This window comes from Salmo trutta, chromosome 14 (assembly GCF_901001165.1).
Source record: "Salmo trutta chromosome 14, fSalTru1.1, whole genome shotgun sequence".
Lineage (NCBI taxonomy): Eukaryota > Metazoa > Chordata > Actinopteri > Salmoniformes > Salmonidae > Salmo > Salmo trutta.
In genome coordinates this window covers 2,076,984-2,092,776 of record NC_042970.1, presented here as the reverse complement: position 1 = coordinate 2,092,776, position 15,793 = coordinate 2,076,984, and the positions used below count along the sequence as shown (strand labels likewise).

The following is a 15,793-nucleotide window of genomic DNA, read 5'->3' as shown; positions in this document are numbered from 1 at the left end:
TTATTGTAGCCATTTCTCATTGGACTGTGTTATTGTAGCCGTTCCTCATTGGACTGTGTTATTGGTAGAATACATTTTAGAGTATTTAATACATTGTAAATTGGGGACTACAGTAGCCGAGCTGTTAGACTCACCAACCTATACAAGAGGACAGTCTATTGTCCTGCTAATAGCTCATCATGGAAACGTCGTTTTCAAAATTCACAGCCTGCTACGCTTGTGAAAAACAAAATGCCTCGAGCTGTCATCACTACTGTAAATAAACACCGTATCTAGTGGTACAAATATATTATTGTATTCTATTTTTTTTAATTACGCACATCATTTTACATTTTTTCCTAACAAGTGGTTGCCATGGTGAATAATCCAATAATAATTGGAATGACACGGCTCTCAGAACTGATTTAAGAGGCGGATTTTAAAATGAAAATACTTGCAGAGCAATAAAATGTCCCTGTAGATCTAATTAAATTTAGAGGGTTGAAGGATTCTAAATTTAATATCCATGGGGGCAAATCTGGTTTGTGATATTGATTTAGAAATGTGAAACCTTACAGGGAATATCTAAGGGGCTTTTATATAATTATAATGCAGGGTTAATAATATAATAACAGATGGGCTCTCGGATCTCATTAAGAGGCTGCTTCTATCTTCAATATAATCATTCATTCAGAAGGTTAAACACACAGGTTTTAGACCTGCGGTAGGTTATAATAATCTGCCTTCTGGGAATGTTAAAAAGTTATGGTTGGAGTTAGAAATTTGTCTATCCAGAAGTATTAAAATCAACCAATGTCAGCCTTTCAATGCTTTATTATCCAAATGTTTAAAGTGCGTGTGGGCGACGGAGTGAAACAAAATGGTGCAGTTTGAGGCCATGAGGTGGAGAGTGATGCTGGAGATAAAATGAGTACAAAAAAAGGGAAATGAAGCTTGCAACACACATCTGATTCATTATGAATAGGATTTATTTTGTTTACATTCTTCATTGTAACCACAATGTCACAAATAAATAATTGAACACACACACGAGCAGATGAACTTGGTCAAAACATTTCTTTATTCAAGACTATCAGAAAGAATGTTGGTACTTAATTATTTTGATCCAAAGCCAAGAATGAGGGAGTTACTCAGCTTTATGCTGACAAATCCTCGCTGGACTCTTTCATTCAGTTTCTTCTTCAAGTCAGCAAAGAAGGACTCCGTGTTTCAGAAACTCACTTTATATAGAGGGGCTATCACTCTTTCACTCTGTGGTAAATACAGACAGTTTGTTATTTAGAATGATTTCTTTCTGTTTTTAGTGGGAGAGAAACCAAAAGCACACTGTGCCTATTTTTCAAAAATCGTCAGTCCACATGTCAAGTGACATTCCCCCATTTGTATTTACCCAAGCTCTCTTAATTCCAGGACCACTGACAGTTTGTTATTGTTGCCCGATGCTGGACTCTAGTGCCAGAAGAGAGATTCTCAGACTGAAAACACCTCCATTAATTTATGAAAAGATCATTTGTGCCACAGTTTAGACTACTGATAGATCAGCGTTCTAACTCCCCCTTGTGATAGTGTGGTGCAATGACAGAATGCCACCATCTACCACTAACGGTCGCGGCATAAACTCAAAACTTTTTCATGCCAACTTCAATTCAATTAATATAAAATGACACTTAGACTTGTATATTTGACCCTTTATAATCTAGAAATTGACTCTTTCTAATAATTGACTCTTGGTAAGTTTGCCACTGGCACTGCAGTAAGGAAGTAAAGTCGAATCCATTGCTTCCGTTGTTTGGCTGTGCCCACAGCAATGTTCCAAAATGAACTGGATTAGATTTAGAGTTAGATTTCGGGTTAGATTTGAGACTAGGTAGAGGTGGTCAGGAAGCTGTCAGAGGACGAGGTGAGACAGACCTTCATACCTGGCTGGGGCCTGTTCAGTACAGCACAATGTTGCTAAACATTTTCCAACATTTGTCTATTAGACATGGTAAAATACATGATTAAGCTTGTCCTGGCTGACTGTAGGCTAGGTGGAGTGGTTAAAAACATGATTAAGCTTGTCCTGGCTGACTGACTGCGGGCTGGGTGGAGTGGTTAAATACATGATTAAGCTTGTCCTGGCTGACTGCGGGCTGGGTGGAGTGGTTAAATACATGATTAAGCTTGTCCTGGCTGACTGCGGGCTGGGTGGAGTTCCATATTTATGATGGGTCTCCTGTGATTTTTTTTCCTTTTAGCGAAGCCTCAGTAACACGGAGGATGAGGGTTCCCACCTGAAGGAGATGAATGAATGTGTTGTGTATCTGATGTGATTCCTCCAGAGATCTCTCAGTAACACGGAGGATGAGTGTTCCCATCTGAAGGAGATGAAGGAGAGGAACCATGAAGAGCTGAGAGAACTGGCTAATAAATACAACGGAGCCATCAACGAGATCAAGGACCTCACTGACAAGATAAAGGTAGTGGTCAGAGGCCTCTATCTCAATTCGCTTTATTCCTCACTTCCTATCTCCTTGCCTCCTTCTCACCTGTACTGGAGAGAAGGTACAGGGTCCTTCCCCTATGATCTTCTCCTATGGGTTTTGGAGAAAGAGACGAGGAGATAGGATCCAGGAAATGGAGTAAGGATTCCTTGAGAAAAGTGCCAGGGTTTGGGGATGTGGAATAAGCCTTGACTTGATGTGGCAGAGATGAGTGATATTGCTATTTTAGTGACCAACCCCAACCAAAAAGTACCCATAGCATAATTTCGTGTGTGTTTTGTTTCTGTGTGTAGCTGGCGGAGGGTCGTCGGGAGGAGTTGAATCAGAAGGGTCAGCTGGAGAAGAAGGATCTCCAGCTTTGTATTGATGAGCTGGAGGAGAAGGAGCTGGCTCTGCAGGCCCGTATCGAGGCCTTACAGGCTGATAACGACTTCTCTAACGAACGCCTCACCGCCCTGCAAGGTGATATAACACACACACACACACACACACACACACACACACACACACACTGGTGCTGCAGACCTTTGCTGCGTAGTCATGAAAGATGCCATGGGTTATGGGTTAAATCTCCTCTCGATTTATGACTGCTGAAATGTCACTGTGTGGGGAAGAGTTTTCCCTAACCAAACCCAGCAGGGGAAACGGGTGATCTAGGATTGGCTTGTTTTAGTCACTCCACATTCTCTCTAATCTATTGTTGTTGTTGTTTCCAGTTGGTTTAGAACAGCTGCAAGAGAAAAGCATCAAGGACAACAACAGTTTAGGTGAGTGGCGGTCTGGGTGGGCCGGCGGTCTGGGTGGGCCGGCGGTCTGGGTGGGCCGGCCTTTTCCGTCAGTCTTGCTTCTTGTGTTCTGTGTGAACATTAGCTAGCTGCTGGTTACTGTAGATATTGGTTGTTTATCAAGCATGTAAGAATCCTGCTGTACCCAGGCTCTGTGTTTCTGTGTTGGGAGATCTGATACTGTATGGGGTGTGCAGTAGGAGTAACCATGATACTGTATGGGGTCGGCAGTAGGAGTAACCATGATACTGTATGGGATATGCACTAGGAGTAACCATGATACTGTATGGGATGGGCAGTAGGAGTAACCATGATACTGTATGAGATATGCAGTAGGAGTAACCATGATACTGTATGGGATATGCAGTAGGAGTAACCATGATACTGTATGGGATATGCAGTAGGAGTAACCACGATACTGTATGGGATATGCAGTAGGAGTAACCACGATACTGTATGGGATGGGCAGTAGGAGTAACCATGATACTGTATGGGATATGCAGTAGGAGTAACCATGATACTGTATGGGATATGCAGTAGGAGTAACCATGATACTGTATGGGATATGCAGTAGGAGTAACCATGATACTGTATGGGATGGGCAGTAGGAGTAACCATGATACTGTATAGGATATGCAGTAGGAGTAACCATGATACTGTATAGGATGGGCAGTAGGAGTAACCATGATACTGTATGGGGTGTGCAGTAGGAGTAACCATGATACTGTATGGGATATGCAGTAGGAGTAACCACGATACTGTATGGGATGGGCAGTAAGATACATGAGCTGAAATAAAAGATCCCATCAATTTTGCAGTAGCACAAAAACCTTTGGTTACAAATTTGTTTACGTCCCTGTTAGTGAGCATGTCTCCTTTGCCAAGATAATCCATCCACCTGTGGCATATCCAGAAGCTAATTTAACAGCGTGATCATTACACAGGTGCACCTTGTGCTGGGGACAATAGAAGGCCACTCTAAAATGTGAAGTTTTTACACCACAATGCCACAGATGTCTCAAGTTGAGGGAGCGTGCAAATGGCATGCTGACTGAAGGAATGTCCACCAGAGCTGTTGCAAGAGAATTTGTTCATTTCTCTACCATAAGCCGCCTCCAACGTTGTTTTAGAAAATGTAGCAGTACGTCCAACCGGCCTCAGTACCGCTGACCACGTGTAGCCACGTCAGCCCAGGACCTCCACGTCTGGCTTCTAAACCTGCGGGATCGTCTGGTCGGGGGAGTATAAAGCCCTTTGCTTCGAAAAACTCATTCTGATTGTCTGGGCCTGGCTCCCAAGGGCTGGGCCTATGGCTGCGTCCCTGCTCAGTCATGTCAAATCTATAGATTAGGGCCTAATATATATTTATTTCAATTCACTTGTATGAATTGTAAAATCGTTGAAATTGTTGCATGTTGCATTGATTTTTGTTGAGTATTGCATACAAATATAGGTTCTGCAATAGGATGTTTTAATAGGGTTCTGCTGGTCTAGACCGGGGTACTGTATACTAATATAGGGTTCTGCTGGTCTAGACTGGGGTACTGTATACTAATATAGGGTTCTGCTGGTCTAGACCGGGGTACTGTATACTAATATAGGGTTCTGCTGGTCTAGGGTGGGGTACTGTATACTAATATAGGGTTCTGCTGGTCTAGACTGGGGTACTGTATACTAATATAGGGTTCTGCTGGTCTAGACTGGGGTACTGTATACTAATATAGGGTTCTGCTGGTCTAGACTGGGGTACTGTATACTAATATAGGGTTCTGCTGGTCTAGACTGGGGTACTGTATACTAATATAGGGTTCTGCTGGTCTAGACTGGGGTACTGTATACTAATATAGGGTTCTGCTGGTCTAGACTGGGGTACTGTATACTAATATAGGGTTCTGCTGGTCTAGGGTGGGGTCTGTACTAATATAGGGTTCTGCTGGTCTAGACTGGGGTACTGTATACTAATATAGGGTTCTGCTGGTCTAGGGTGGGGTACTGTATACTAATATAGGGTTCTGCTGGTCTAGACCGGGGTACTGTGTAATAATATAGGGTTCTGCTGGTCTAGACCGGGGTACTGTATACTAATATAGGGTTCTGCTGGTCTAGACTGGGGTACTGTATACTAATATAGGGTTCTGCTGGTCTAGACTGAGGTACTGTATACTAATATAGGGTTCTGCTGGTCTAGACTGGGGTACTGTATACTAATATAGGGTTCTGCTGGTCTAGACTGGGGTACTGTATACTAATATAGGGTTCTGCTGGTCTAGACTGGGGTACTGTATATTAATATAGGGTTCTGCTGGTCTAGACTGGGGTACTGTATACTAATATAGGGTTCTGCTGGTCTAGACCGGGGTACCGTATACTAATATAGGGTTCTGCTGGTCTAGAATGGGGTACTGTATACTAATATAGGGTTCTGCTGGTCTAGACTGGGGTACTGTATACTAATATAGGGTTCTGCTGGTCTAGACTGGGGTACTGTATACTAATATAGGGTTCTGCTGGTCTAGACTGGGGTACTGTATACTAATATAGGGTTCTGCTGGTCTAGACTGGGGTACTGTATACTAATATAGAGTTCTGCTGGTCTAGGGTGGGGTACTGTATACTAATATAGGGTTCTGCTGGTCTAGGGTGGGGTACTGTATACTAAAATAGGGTTCTGCTGGTCTAGACCGGGGTACTGTATAATAATATAGGGTTCTGCTGGTCTAGACTGGGGTACTGTATATTAATATAGGGTTCTGCTGGTCTAGACCGGGGTACTGTATAATAATATAGGGTTCTGCTGGTCTAGACTGGGGTAATGTATACTAATATAGGGTTCTGCTGGTCTAGGGTATGGTACTGTATACTAATATAGGGTTCTGCTGGTCTAGACTGGGGTATTGTATATTAATATAGGGTTCTGCTGGTCTAGACTGGGGTACTGTATATTAATATAGGGTTCTGCTGGTCTAGACTGGGGTACTGTATACTAATACAGGGTTCTGCTGGTCTAGACTGGGGTACTGTATACTAATATAGGGTTCTGCTGGTCTAGACCGGGGTACTGTATACTAATATAGGGTTCTGCTGGTCTAGACTGGGGTACTGTATACTAATATAGGGTTCTGCTGGTCTAGACTGGGGTACTGTATACTAATATAGGGTTCTGCTGGTCTAGGGTGGGGTACTGTATACTAATATAGGGTTCTGCTGGTCTAGGGTGGGGTACTGTATACTAAAATAGGGTTCTGCTGGTCTAGGGTGGGGTACTGTATAATAATATAGGGTTCTGCTGGTCTAGACTGGGGTACTGTATACTAATATAGGGTTCTGCTGGTCTAGGGTGGGGTACTGTATACTAATATAGGGTTCTGCTGGTCTAGACTGGGGTACTGTATACTAATATAGGGTTCTGCTGGTCTAGGGTATGGTACTGTATACTAATATAGGGTTCTGCTGGTCTAGACTGGGGTACTGTATAATAATATAGGGTTCTGCTGGTCTAGACTGGGGTACTGTATACTAATATAGGGTTCTGCTGGTCTAGACTGGGGTACTGTATACTAATATAGGGTTCTGCTGGTCTAGGGTGGGGTACTGTATATTAATATAGGGTTCTGCTGGTCTAGGGTGGGGTACTGTATACTAATATAGGGTTCTGCTGGTCTAGGGTGGGGTACTGTATATTAATATAGGGTTCTGCTGGTCTAGACTGGGGTACTGTATATTAATATAGGGTTCTGCTGGTCTAGGGTGGGGTACTGTATACTAATAGAGGGTTCTGCTGGTCTTGACCGGGGTACTGTGTAATAATATAGGGTTCTGCTGGTCTAGACCGGGGTACTGTATACTAATATAGGGTTCTGCTGGTCTAGACTGGGGTACTGTATATTAATATAGGGTTCTGCTGGTCTAGACTGGGGTACTGTATACTGATATAGGGTTCTGCTGGTCTAGACTGGGGTACTGTATACTAATATAGGGTTCTGCTGGTCTAGGGTGGGGTACTGTATACTAATATAGGGTTCTGCTGGTCTAGGGTGGGGTACTGTATACTAAAATAGGGTTCTGCTGGTCTAGGGTGGGGTACTGTATAATAATATAGGGTTCTGCTGGTCTAGACTGGGGTAATGTATACTAATATAGGGTTCTGCTGGTCTAGACTGGGGTACTGTATACTAATATAGGGTTCTGCTGGTCTAGGGTAGGGTACTGTATACTAATATAGGGTTCTGCTGGTCTAGACTGGGGTACTGTATAATAATATAGGGTTCTGCTGGTCTAGACTTGGGTACTGTATACTAATATAGGGTTCTGCTGGTCTAGACTGGAGTACTGTATACTAATATAGGGTTCTGCTGGTCTAGACTGGGGTACTGTATAATAATATAGGGTTCTGCTGGTCTAGACTTGGGTACTGTATACTAATATAGGGTTCTGCTGGTGTAGACTGGGGTACTGTATATTAATATAGGGTTCTGCTGGTCTAGACTGGGGTACTGTATACTGATATAGGGTTCTGCTGGTCTAGACTGGGGTACTGTATACTAATATAGGGTTCTGCTGGTCTAGGGTGGGGTACTGTATACTAATATAGGGTTCTGCTGGTCTAGGGTGGGGTACTGTATACTAAAATAGGGTTCTGCTGGTCTAGGGTGGGGTACTGTATAATAATATAGGGTTCTGCTGGTCTAGACTGGGGTAATGTATACTAATATAGGGTTCTGCTGGTCTAGACTGGGGTACTGTATACTAATATAGGGTTCTGCTGGTCTAGACTGGGGTACTGTATAATAATATAGGGTTCTGCTGGTCTAGACTTGGGTACTGTATACTAATATAGGGTTCTGCTGGTCTAGACTGGAGTACTGTATACTAATATAGGCCACAGGTGCATGTTCATTAATTGTTTATGGTTCATTGAACAAGCATGGGAAACAGTGTTTAAACCCTTTACAATGAAGATCTGTGAAGTTATTTGGATTTTTAGGAATTATCTTTGGAGACAGTCCTGAAAAAGGAACGTTTACTATCCAGTCTCTCTTGGCTCAGAGTTGAGGAGAGACAGACTGCATCACTTCTTATTTTTATAAGAAACATTAATATGTTGAAAATCCCAGTTTGTTTGCATAGTCAATTTACACACAGCTCTGACACACACACTTACCCCACCAGACATGCCACCAGGGGTCTTTTCACAGTCCCCAAATCCGGAATAAATTCAAGAAAGCGTACGGTATTATGTTTAGCCATTATTGCATGGAACTCCGTACCATCTCATATTGCTCAAATGAACAGCAAACCTGGTTTAACAAAACAGATAAAGCAACACCTCACGGCACAACGCAGCTCCCCTATTGGACCCAGAGTGTTTGTATGTATTGATACTGTAATGCTATGTGAGCCGCTTTTAAATGGAAATGTAGTTTTGTCCTTGAGCTGTTCTTGTCTATTAATGTTCTATATTATGTCATGTTTTGTGTGGACCCCAGGAAGAGTAGCTGTTGCTTTAGTGGGGATCCATAATAAAATACCAAATACCATGATGATCGAACCAGTGTTCTCCTGTTGTCAAGGGAACTGCAGTGTTCTCAGGGCTACCCTCTGTCAGTGGATCTGAGGCCAGGCTACTGGAGTAGTTCAACGGTGGAGGACTATCCAGAAATGAAGTCGTCCTTTCATTGTCTCAAACATGCTTCCCCCATTTTTTTTTTTTTTTTTTTTTTTTTCTTCTTCATATAATTGCATAGGCTTATTCTCTTCTGTTGAGACATTCACAATAGCACGTCGTTTTCTGCATGCCAACACCATCTTTCTAGCTTTTCACCAGATATTAGCTTTAACTGTTTGGTTCCTCTCTTGTACTTGTTTAACTTCCCTGTTGCATGTTTGGTGCTGTAGTTTATCCGCTAATGATGACGCTCTCTGCACCGGTCTGTAACACTACATTCTGACAGCTTTGTGTCATGTTCAGGAGAGAATTATAGCATGATGAATTACTTTGGATAATTAATCCATGATCAGTGATTGCCCTGAGCCATGACTGTAGACCTCACCATATAGACTACAGCCATTTCACAGGCCGTGATAAACATTGTTTTGCTGTTCTTATTAAAATGACTACCTACTGCTCCTCAGAAGCTGTCTAGAGGTGACATGCCAGATACTGCTCCTCAGATACTGCTCCTCAGATACTGCTCCTCAGATACTGCTCCTCAGATACTGCTCCTCAGATACTGCTCCTCAGATACTGCTCCTCAGATACTGCTCCTCAGAAGCTGTCTAGAGGTGACATGCCAGATACTGCTCCTCAGATACTGCTCCTCAGAAGCTGTCTAGAGGTGACATGCCAGATACTGCTCCTCAGAAGCTCTCTAGCGGTGACATTCCAGATACTGCTCCTCAGAAGCTCTCTAGAGGTGACATGCCAGATACTGCTCCTCAGATACTGCTCCTCAGAAGCTCTCTAGAGGTGACATGCCAGATACGGCTCCTCAGAAGCTCTCTAGAGGTGACATGCCAGATACGGCTCCTCAGAAGCTCTCTAGAGGTGACATGTCAGATGTCATGACGTTGATCTTTGTTTTTTTTTATCTCACTGCAGCTGTGAAGCAGTTGAAAGAAGCAGTGGGTTCGTCGTTGCACAAGCTAGCTAACTTTGATGGTAAGTTACGCGTGTCTCTAAGGCAGTTGTTGGCAACCTTTTTTTGTGTGGAGTGCCAATTTACAATTTATCCTAACATTTCTTAAGATCTGCGTGCCGGTAATGATTTTCATATGTGCATTACAACTAATTGTCTAGTTAATTGTCTAATAATTCCATAGCCCACTAAACAGAGGCGCTGTCCATTAGCACCAGTGGCTTGATCTTGTAACACAGATTCTGTTGGTGAACGATAGTGACGTTTAGCCACAGGGTGGCCAAGCTTATCTTCAATCAGCTTTGAGAATCTTTTGTTTCCCCACCATAGCGGGGAACCGTCAGCTGTAATAGCCAATATGTTTTTAATATTGACACCTCTCTCCTCAAAATGATCTGTGAAGGCTTTTGCATCTAGTAGTACCATGCATTGGTTTTAGACACGGCAGCTCATCACGTACCTGCTCTGAGTCCCAGTGGGTTTTAACCTCTCTAGGGTATGTGGGACGAAATCGTCCCACCTACTCAACAGCCAGTGGAATCCCGTGGCGCGATATTCAAATACCTTAGAAATGCTATTACTTCAATTTCTCCAACATATGACTATTTTACACCATTTTAAAGACAAGACTCTCGTTAATCTAACCACACTGTCCTATTTCAAAAAGGCTTTACAACGAAAGCAAAACATTAGATTATGTCAGCAGAGTACCCAGCCAGAAATAATCAGACACCCATTTTTCAAGCTAGCATATAATGTCACAAAAACCAAAACCTCAGCTAACCTTTGATGATCTTCATCAGATGACATTCCTAGGACATTGTTATACAATACATGCATGTTTTGTTCAATCAAGTTCATATTTATATCAAAACCAGCTTTTTACATTAGCATGTGACGTTCAGAACTAGCATACCCACCGCAAACTTCCGGTGAATTTACTAAATTACTCACGATAAACGTTCACAAAAAACATAACAATTATTTTAAGAATTATAGATACAGAACTCCTTTATGCAATCGCGGTGTCCGATTTTAAAATAGCTTTTCGGCAAAAGCACATTTTGCAATATTCTGAGTAGATAGCTCGCCATCACGGGCTAGCTATTTTGACACCCACCAAGTTTGGCACTCACCAAACTCAGATTTACTATAAGAAAAATTGGATTACCTTTGCTGTTCTTCGTCAGAATGCACTCCCAGGACTTCTACTTCATCCACAAATGTTGTTTTGGTTCAAAATAATCCATAGTTATGTTCAAATATCCTCTGTTTTGTTCTTGCGTTCAAGACGCTATCCGAAGGGTGACGCGCCGGCGCGTATCGTGACAAAACATTTCTAAATATTCCATTACCGTACTTCGAAGCATGTCAAACGCTGTTTAAAATCAATTTTTATGCGATTTTTCTCGTAAAAAAGCAATAATATTCCGACCGGGAAACCCTGTTTTTGTTCAGACTCAAAATCTAAAATGGACTCTTCACGTGCACGCGCACACCCGTCTCATTGTTCTCAGATCGACCACTTACCAAATGCGCTACTGTTTTTCAGCCTGGGGCTGCAAAGTCATCATTCAACGTTCTGGCGCCTTCTGAGAGCCTATGGGAGCCTTAGGAAGTGTCACATTACAGCAGAGATCCTTTGTTTTCAATTAAGAGAGTGTAGAAGGCCAAGAAATGGTCAGAGAGGGCACTTCCTGTATAGAATCTTCTCAGGTTTTTGCCTGCCATATGAGTTCTGTTATACTCACAGACACCATTCAAACAGTTTTAGAAACTTTAGGGTGTTTTCTATCCAAATCAAACAATTATATGCATATTCTAGTTTCTGGGCAGTAGTAATAACCAGATTAAATCGGGTAGGTTTTTTATCCGGATGTGAAAATACTGCCCCCTACCCTAGAGAGGTTAAACAAGGTAGCTCCTCACGTACCTGCTCTGAGTCCCAGTGGGTTTTAAACTGTCTTGTGTATGTGGGACGCTAGCGTTCTCAAACATACAATTATTATATCCCATTTTAAAGATAATCTTCTCATTAATCCAACCACATTGTCCGATTTTCAAAAAGGCTTTACGGCAAAAGCATAGCATTAGATTATGTAGGACAGCACCTAGACAAGAAAAACCACACAGCCATTTTCCAAGCAAGGAGAGGCGTCACAAAAACCAGAAATACAGCTAAAATTAATCACTAACCTTTGATGATCTTCATCAGATGGCACTCATAGGACTTCATGTTACACAATACATGTATGTTTTGCTCGATAAAGTTCATATTTATATAAAATAAAAAAAATTTTACATTGGCGTGTAATGTTCAGAAATGTTTTGCCTCCCAAAAGGTCCGGTGAATGAGCACATCAATTTACAAAAATACTCATCATAAACGTTGATAAAATATTAAACTGTTATTCAATGAATTATCGATACACTTCTCCTTAATGCAACCGCTGTGTCAGATTTCAAAAACCTTTACAGCGAAAGCACACTTTGCAATAATCTGAGTACAGCGCTCAGAGACGAAACCAAACCCGCCATTTTGTGGAGTCAACAAAACTCAGAAATAATATTATAAATATTCACTTACCTTTGATGATCTTCGTCGGAATGCACTCCCAGGAATCCCAGTTCCCCAATAAATGTAAATTTGTTTCGATAAAGTCCATATGTCCAAATACCTCTTTTTGTTTGCGCGTTCAGTCGATTTCTCAAAATGCGCTGTGCTCTCGCATTAAGTTCAGACGAAAAATCTAAAAAGTTATTACAGTGCGTAGAAACGTCAAACGATGTATAGAATCAATCTTTAGGATGTTTTTATCATAAATCTTCCATAATATTCCAACCGGACAAGAGCTTTGTCTTCAGAAAAGGAACACAGCTTATATTTTTGTGATGTCTTGTTTCAAAATGACGCCGTACACTTAATGTCCGTTAACAGACCGGTCCTTCAGTTAAACTAATCCACATTCCTTTGTCCAAGAGGCAATAAATTAGAGAATATATTCCTTATTTTTCTTTGCTGATTATATTTTGTAAATAATGTAATCACCATAATATTGCCATAATTATAGACTTGGTATTTTACCAAATAGGGCTATCTTCTGTATACCAACCCTACCGTGTCACAACACAACTGATTGGCTCAAACACATTAAGAAGGAAATAAATTCCACAAATTAACTTTTTAACAAGGCACACCTGTTCATTGAAATGCATTCCAGGTGACTACCTCGTGAAGCTGGTTGAGAGAATGCCAAGAGTGTGCAAAGCTGTTATCAAGGCAAAGGGTGGCTACTTTGAAGAATCTCACTTTTTTTTGGTTACTACACGATTCCATGTTATTTCAGTTTTGATGTCTTCACTTTTATTCTATAATGTAGAAAATAGTAAAAATAAAGAAACGCTTGAATGATTAGCACATTTTGTTACATTACAGCCTTATTCTAAATTGGATGAAATGTTTTTTTCCCTCATTAATCTACACACAATACCCCATAATGACGAAGCAAAAACAGATTTTTAGATATTTTGCAAAAGTATTAAAAATAAAAAAACAGAAATTACCTTTATGTAGGTATTCAGACCCTTTACTCAGTACTTCATTGAAGCACCTTCGGCAGCAATTACAGCCTCAAGTCTTCTTGGGTATGACACTACAAGCTTGGCACACCTGTATTTGGGGAGTTTCTCCCATTCTTCTCTGCAGATCCTCTCAAGCTCTGTCGGTTTGGATGGGGAGTGTCGCTGAACTGCAATTCTCAGCTCTCTTAAGAGATGTTAGATCGGATTCAAGTCTGGGCTCTGGCTGGGCCACTCAAGGACATTCAGAGACTTGTCCCGAAGCCACTCCTGCGTTGTCTTGGCTGTGTGCTTAGGGTCGTTGTCCTGTTGGAAGGTGAACCTTCACCCCAGTCTGAGGTCCTGAGTAAAGGGTCTGAATACTAAACCTAAACATTTCTAAACCTGTTTTTGCTTTGTCATTATGGACTATTGTGTGTAGATTGAATATTTGTCTTATTCCATTTTAGAATAAGGCTGTAACTTAACAAAATGTAGAACAAGTGAAGGAGTCTTTTCAGAATGTATATGGCTGAGTCAACTCTCATAATAGGATGCCTGTATATATGGCTTAGTCAACTCTCATAATAGGATGCCTGTATATATGGCTGAGTCAACTCTCATAATAGGATGCCTGTATATATGGCTGAGTCAACTCTCATAATAGGATGCCTGTATATATGGCTGAGTCAACTCTCATAATAGGATGCCTGTATATATGGCTGAGTCAACTCTCATAATAGGATGCCTGTATATATGGCTGAGTCAACTCTCATAATAGGATGCTTGTATATATGGCTGAGTCAACATGTCTAGAGGAGTTGTCTGGGGGTCGATATTAAACTGCCACGGTAAAGATGTGGTTTGACGTCTGGGGGTCGATATTAAACTGCCACGGTGAAGATGTGGTTTGACGTCTGGGGGTCGATTATTAAACTGCCACGGTGAAGACGTGGTTTGACGTCTGGGGGTCGATTATTAAACTGCCACGGTGAAGACGTGGTTTGACGTCTGGGGGTCGATATTAAACTGCCACGGTGAAGACGTGGTTTGACTGGAGATGTTGCTCAGCTGTTAGTTTAACCTGTTCCATGAAGTAAAGCAGAGCATATCCTACACTGAGTCATCGATCAGCTCTGATGATCCAAACACAGCTGATCTCTGATTAAAAGGCCCGCGACCCCCTGAGCCATTACGTACACCAAGGTGAAGTCTAGTCCTATTCTGGCCAAACCAGAAATAACCTGGACAGGTAGCCAATTGGGAGCCAGTTGAATGAGTTGCTACCTCCTTAATGATATCCAGGCCAAGGTGCTTGAAACAAGGACAACGGGTTTATTATCGTCTGACGAAGGGTCAATGTTTCAGTTCTCTTACCTTTCAGAACCTGCATGAGACCCAATTTGAGGGGCGGCATGCCCGGCATGCACTGGTTTGCAGTGGTATGAGCCTGGTCGTTCCCACTGGTTTGTAGTGGTATGAGCCTGGTCGTTCCCATTGGTATGTAGTGGTATGAGCCTGGTCGTTTGTAGTGGGATGAGCCTGGTCGTTCCCATTGGTATGAGCCTGGTCGTTGGTAGTGGTATGAGCCTGGTCGTTCCCACTGGTATGTAGTGGTATGAGCCTGGTATGTAGTGGTAGGAGCCTGGTATGTAGTGGTAGGAGCCTGGTATGTAGTGGTAGGAGCCTGGTATGTAGTGGTAGGAGCCTGGTATGTAGTGGTAGGAGCCTGGTATGTAGTGGTAGGAGCCTGGTATGTAGTGGTAGGAGCCTGGTATGTAGTGGTAGGAGCCTGGTCGTACTATGTTAGTAACGGAATCTCCATGTCTTTGTCAGAGGTGATAGATGCCCACCTGCAGAACAGCCAGACAGCAGCAGGAGACCGCCTTGCCAATCCTGACAGACTCAAAGGTAAGGGAAGCTTTTGGTTCAACATCAGTCAGCAGGTAGCCTAGTGGGGCCATAGTGGTTAGAGCTTTGGGCTAGGAACCAAAAGGTTGCTGGTTAGAATGATCTGTCTGTGCCCTTGAGCAAGGCACTTAATCCTAATTTGTGCCGTCCTACTTTGGCTGACCCTGTAAAACAACACATTTCACTGCACCTGTAAAACAACACATTTCACTGCACCTATCCAGTGTATGTGACAATGCAACATCTATAGATGGATAAGCTCCAGTCTGACCAGCAGCACCACCCTGTGAACATACCAGATATAGCCTGGCACAGTGTTAGTTTCAGCTGTGGTCTCTTTGGCCTGGGTCAGCTGATATCATGTCTCTGTAGGCTAAACCAGTTTAAACTACAGCTGTAGTCTCGTTGACCTGGGTCAGCT

General features: G+C 42.3%; 1 protein-coding gene across 3 annotated transcripts in view; it reads left to right on the top strand.

Annotated features, from left to right (window-relative positions):
- Positions 1 to 15,793, top strand: part of LOC115207228 (sarcolemmal membrane-associated protein) — a 103,497-nt gene that overhangs the window by 58,636 nt on the left and 29,068 nt on the right. Inside the window, exons 9-13 of one of the 3 annotated variants that reach the window (XM_029774201.1) lie at positions 2,322 to 2,459; positions 2,777 to 2,945; positions 3,200 to 3,250; positions 9,867 to 9,926; positions 15,298 to 15,372. In XM_029774201.1, coding sequence (XP_029630061.1) covers positions 2,322 to 2,459; positions 2,777 to 2,945; positions 3,200 to 3,250; positions 9,867 to 9,926; positions 15,298 to 15,372 — 493 coding nt within the window. The remainder of the gene's footprint in view (positions 1 to 2,321; positions 2,460 to 2,776; positions 2,946 to 3,199; positions 3,251 to 9,866; positions 9,927 to 15,297; positions 15,373 to 15,793) is intronic. The other 2 variants (XM_029774202.1, XM_029774203.1) reach the window with 2 other exon arrangements.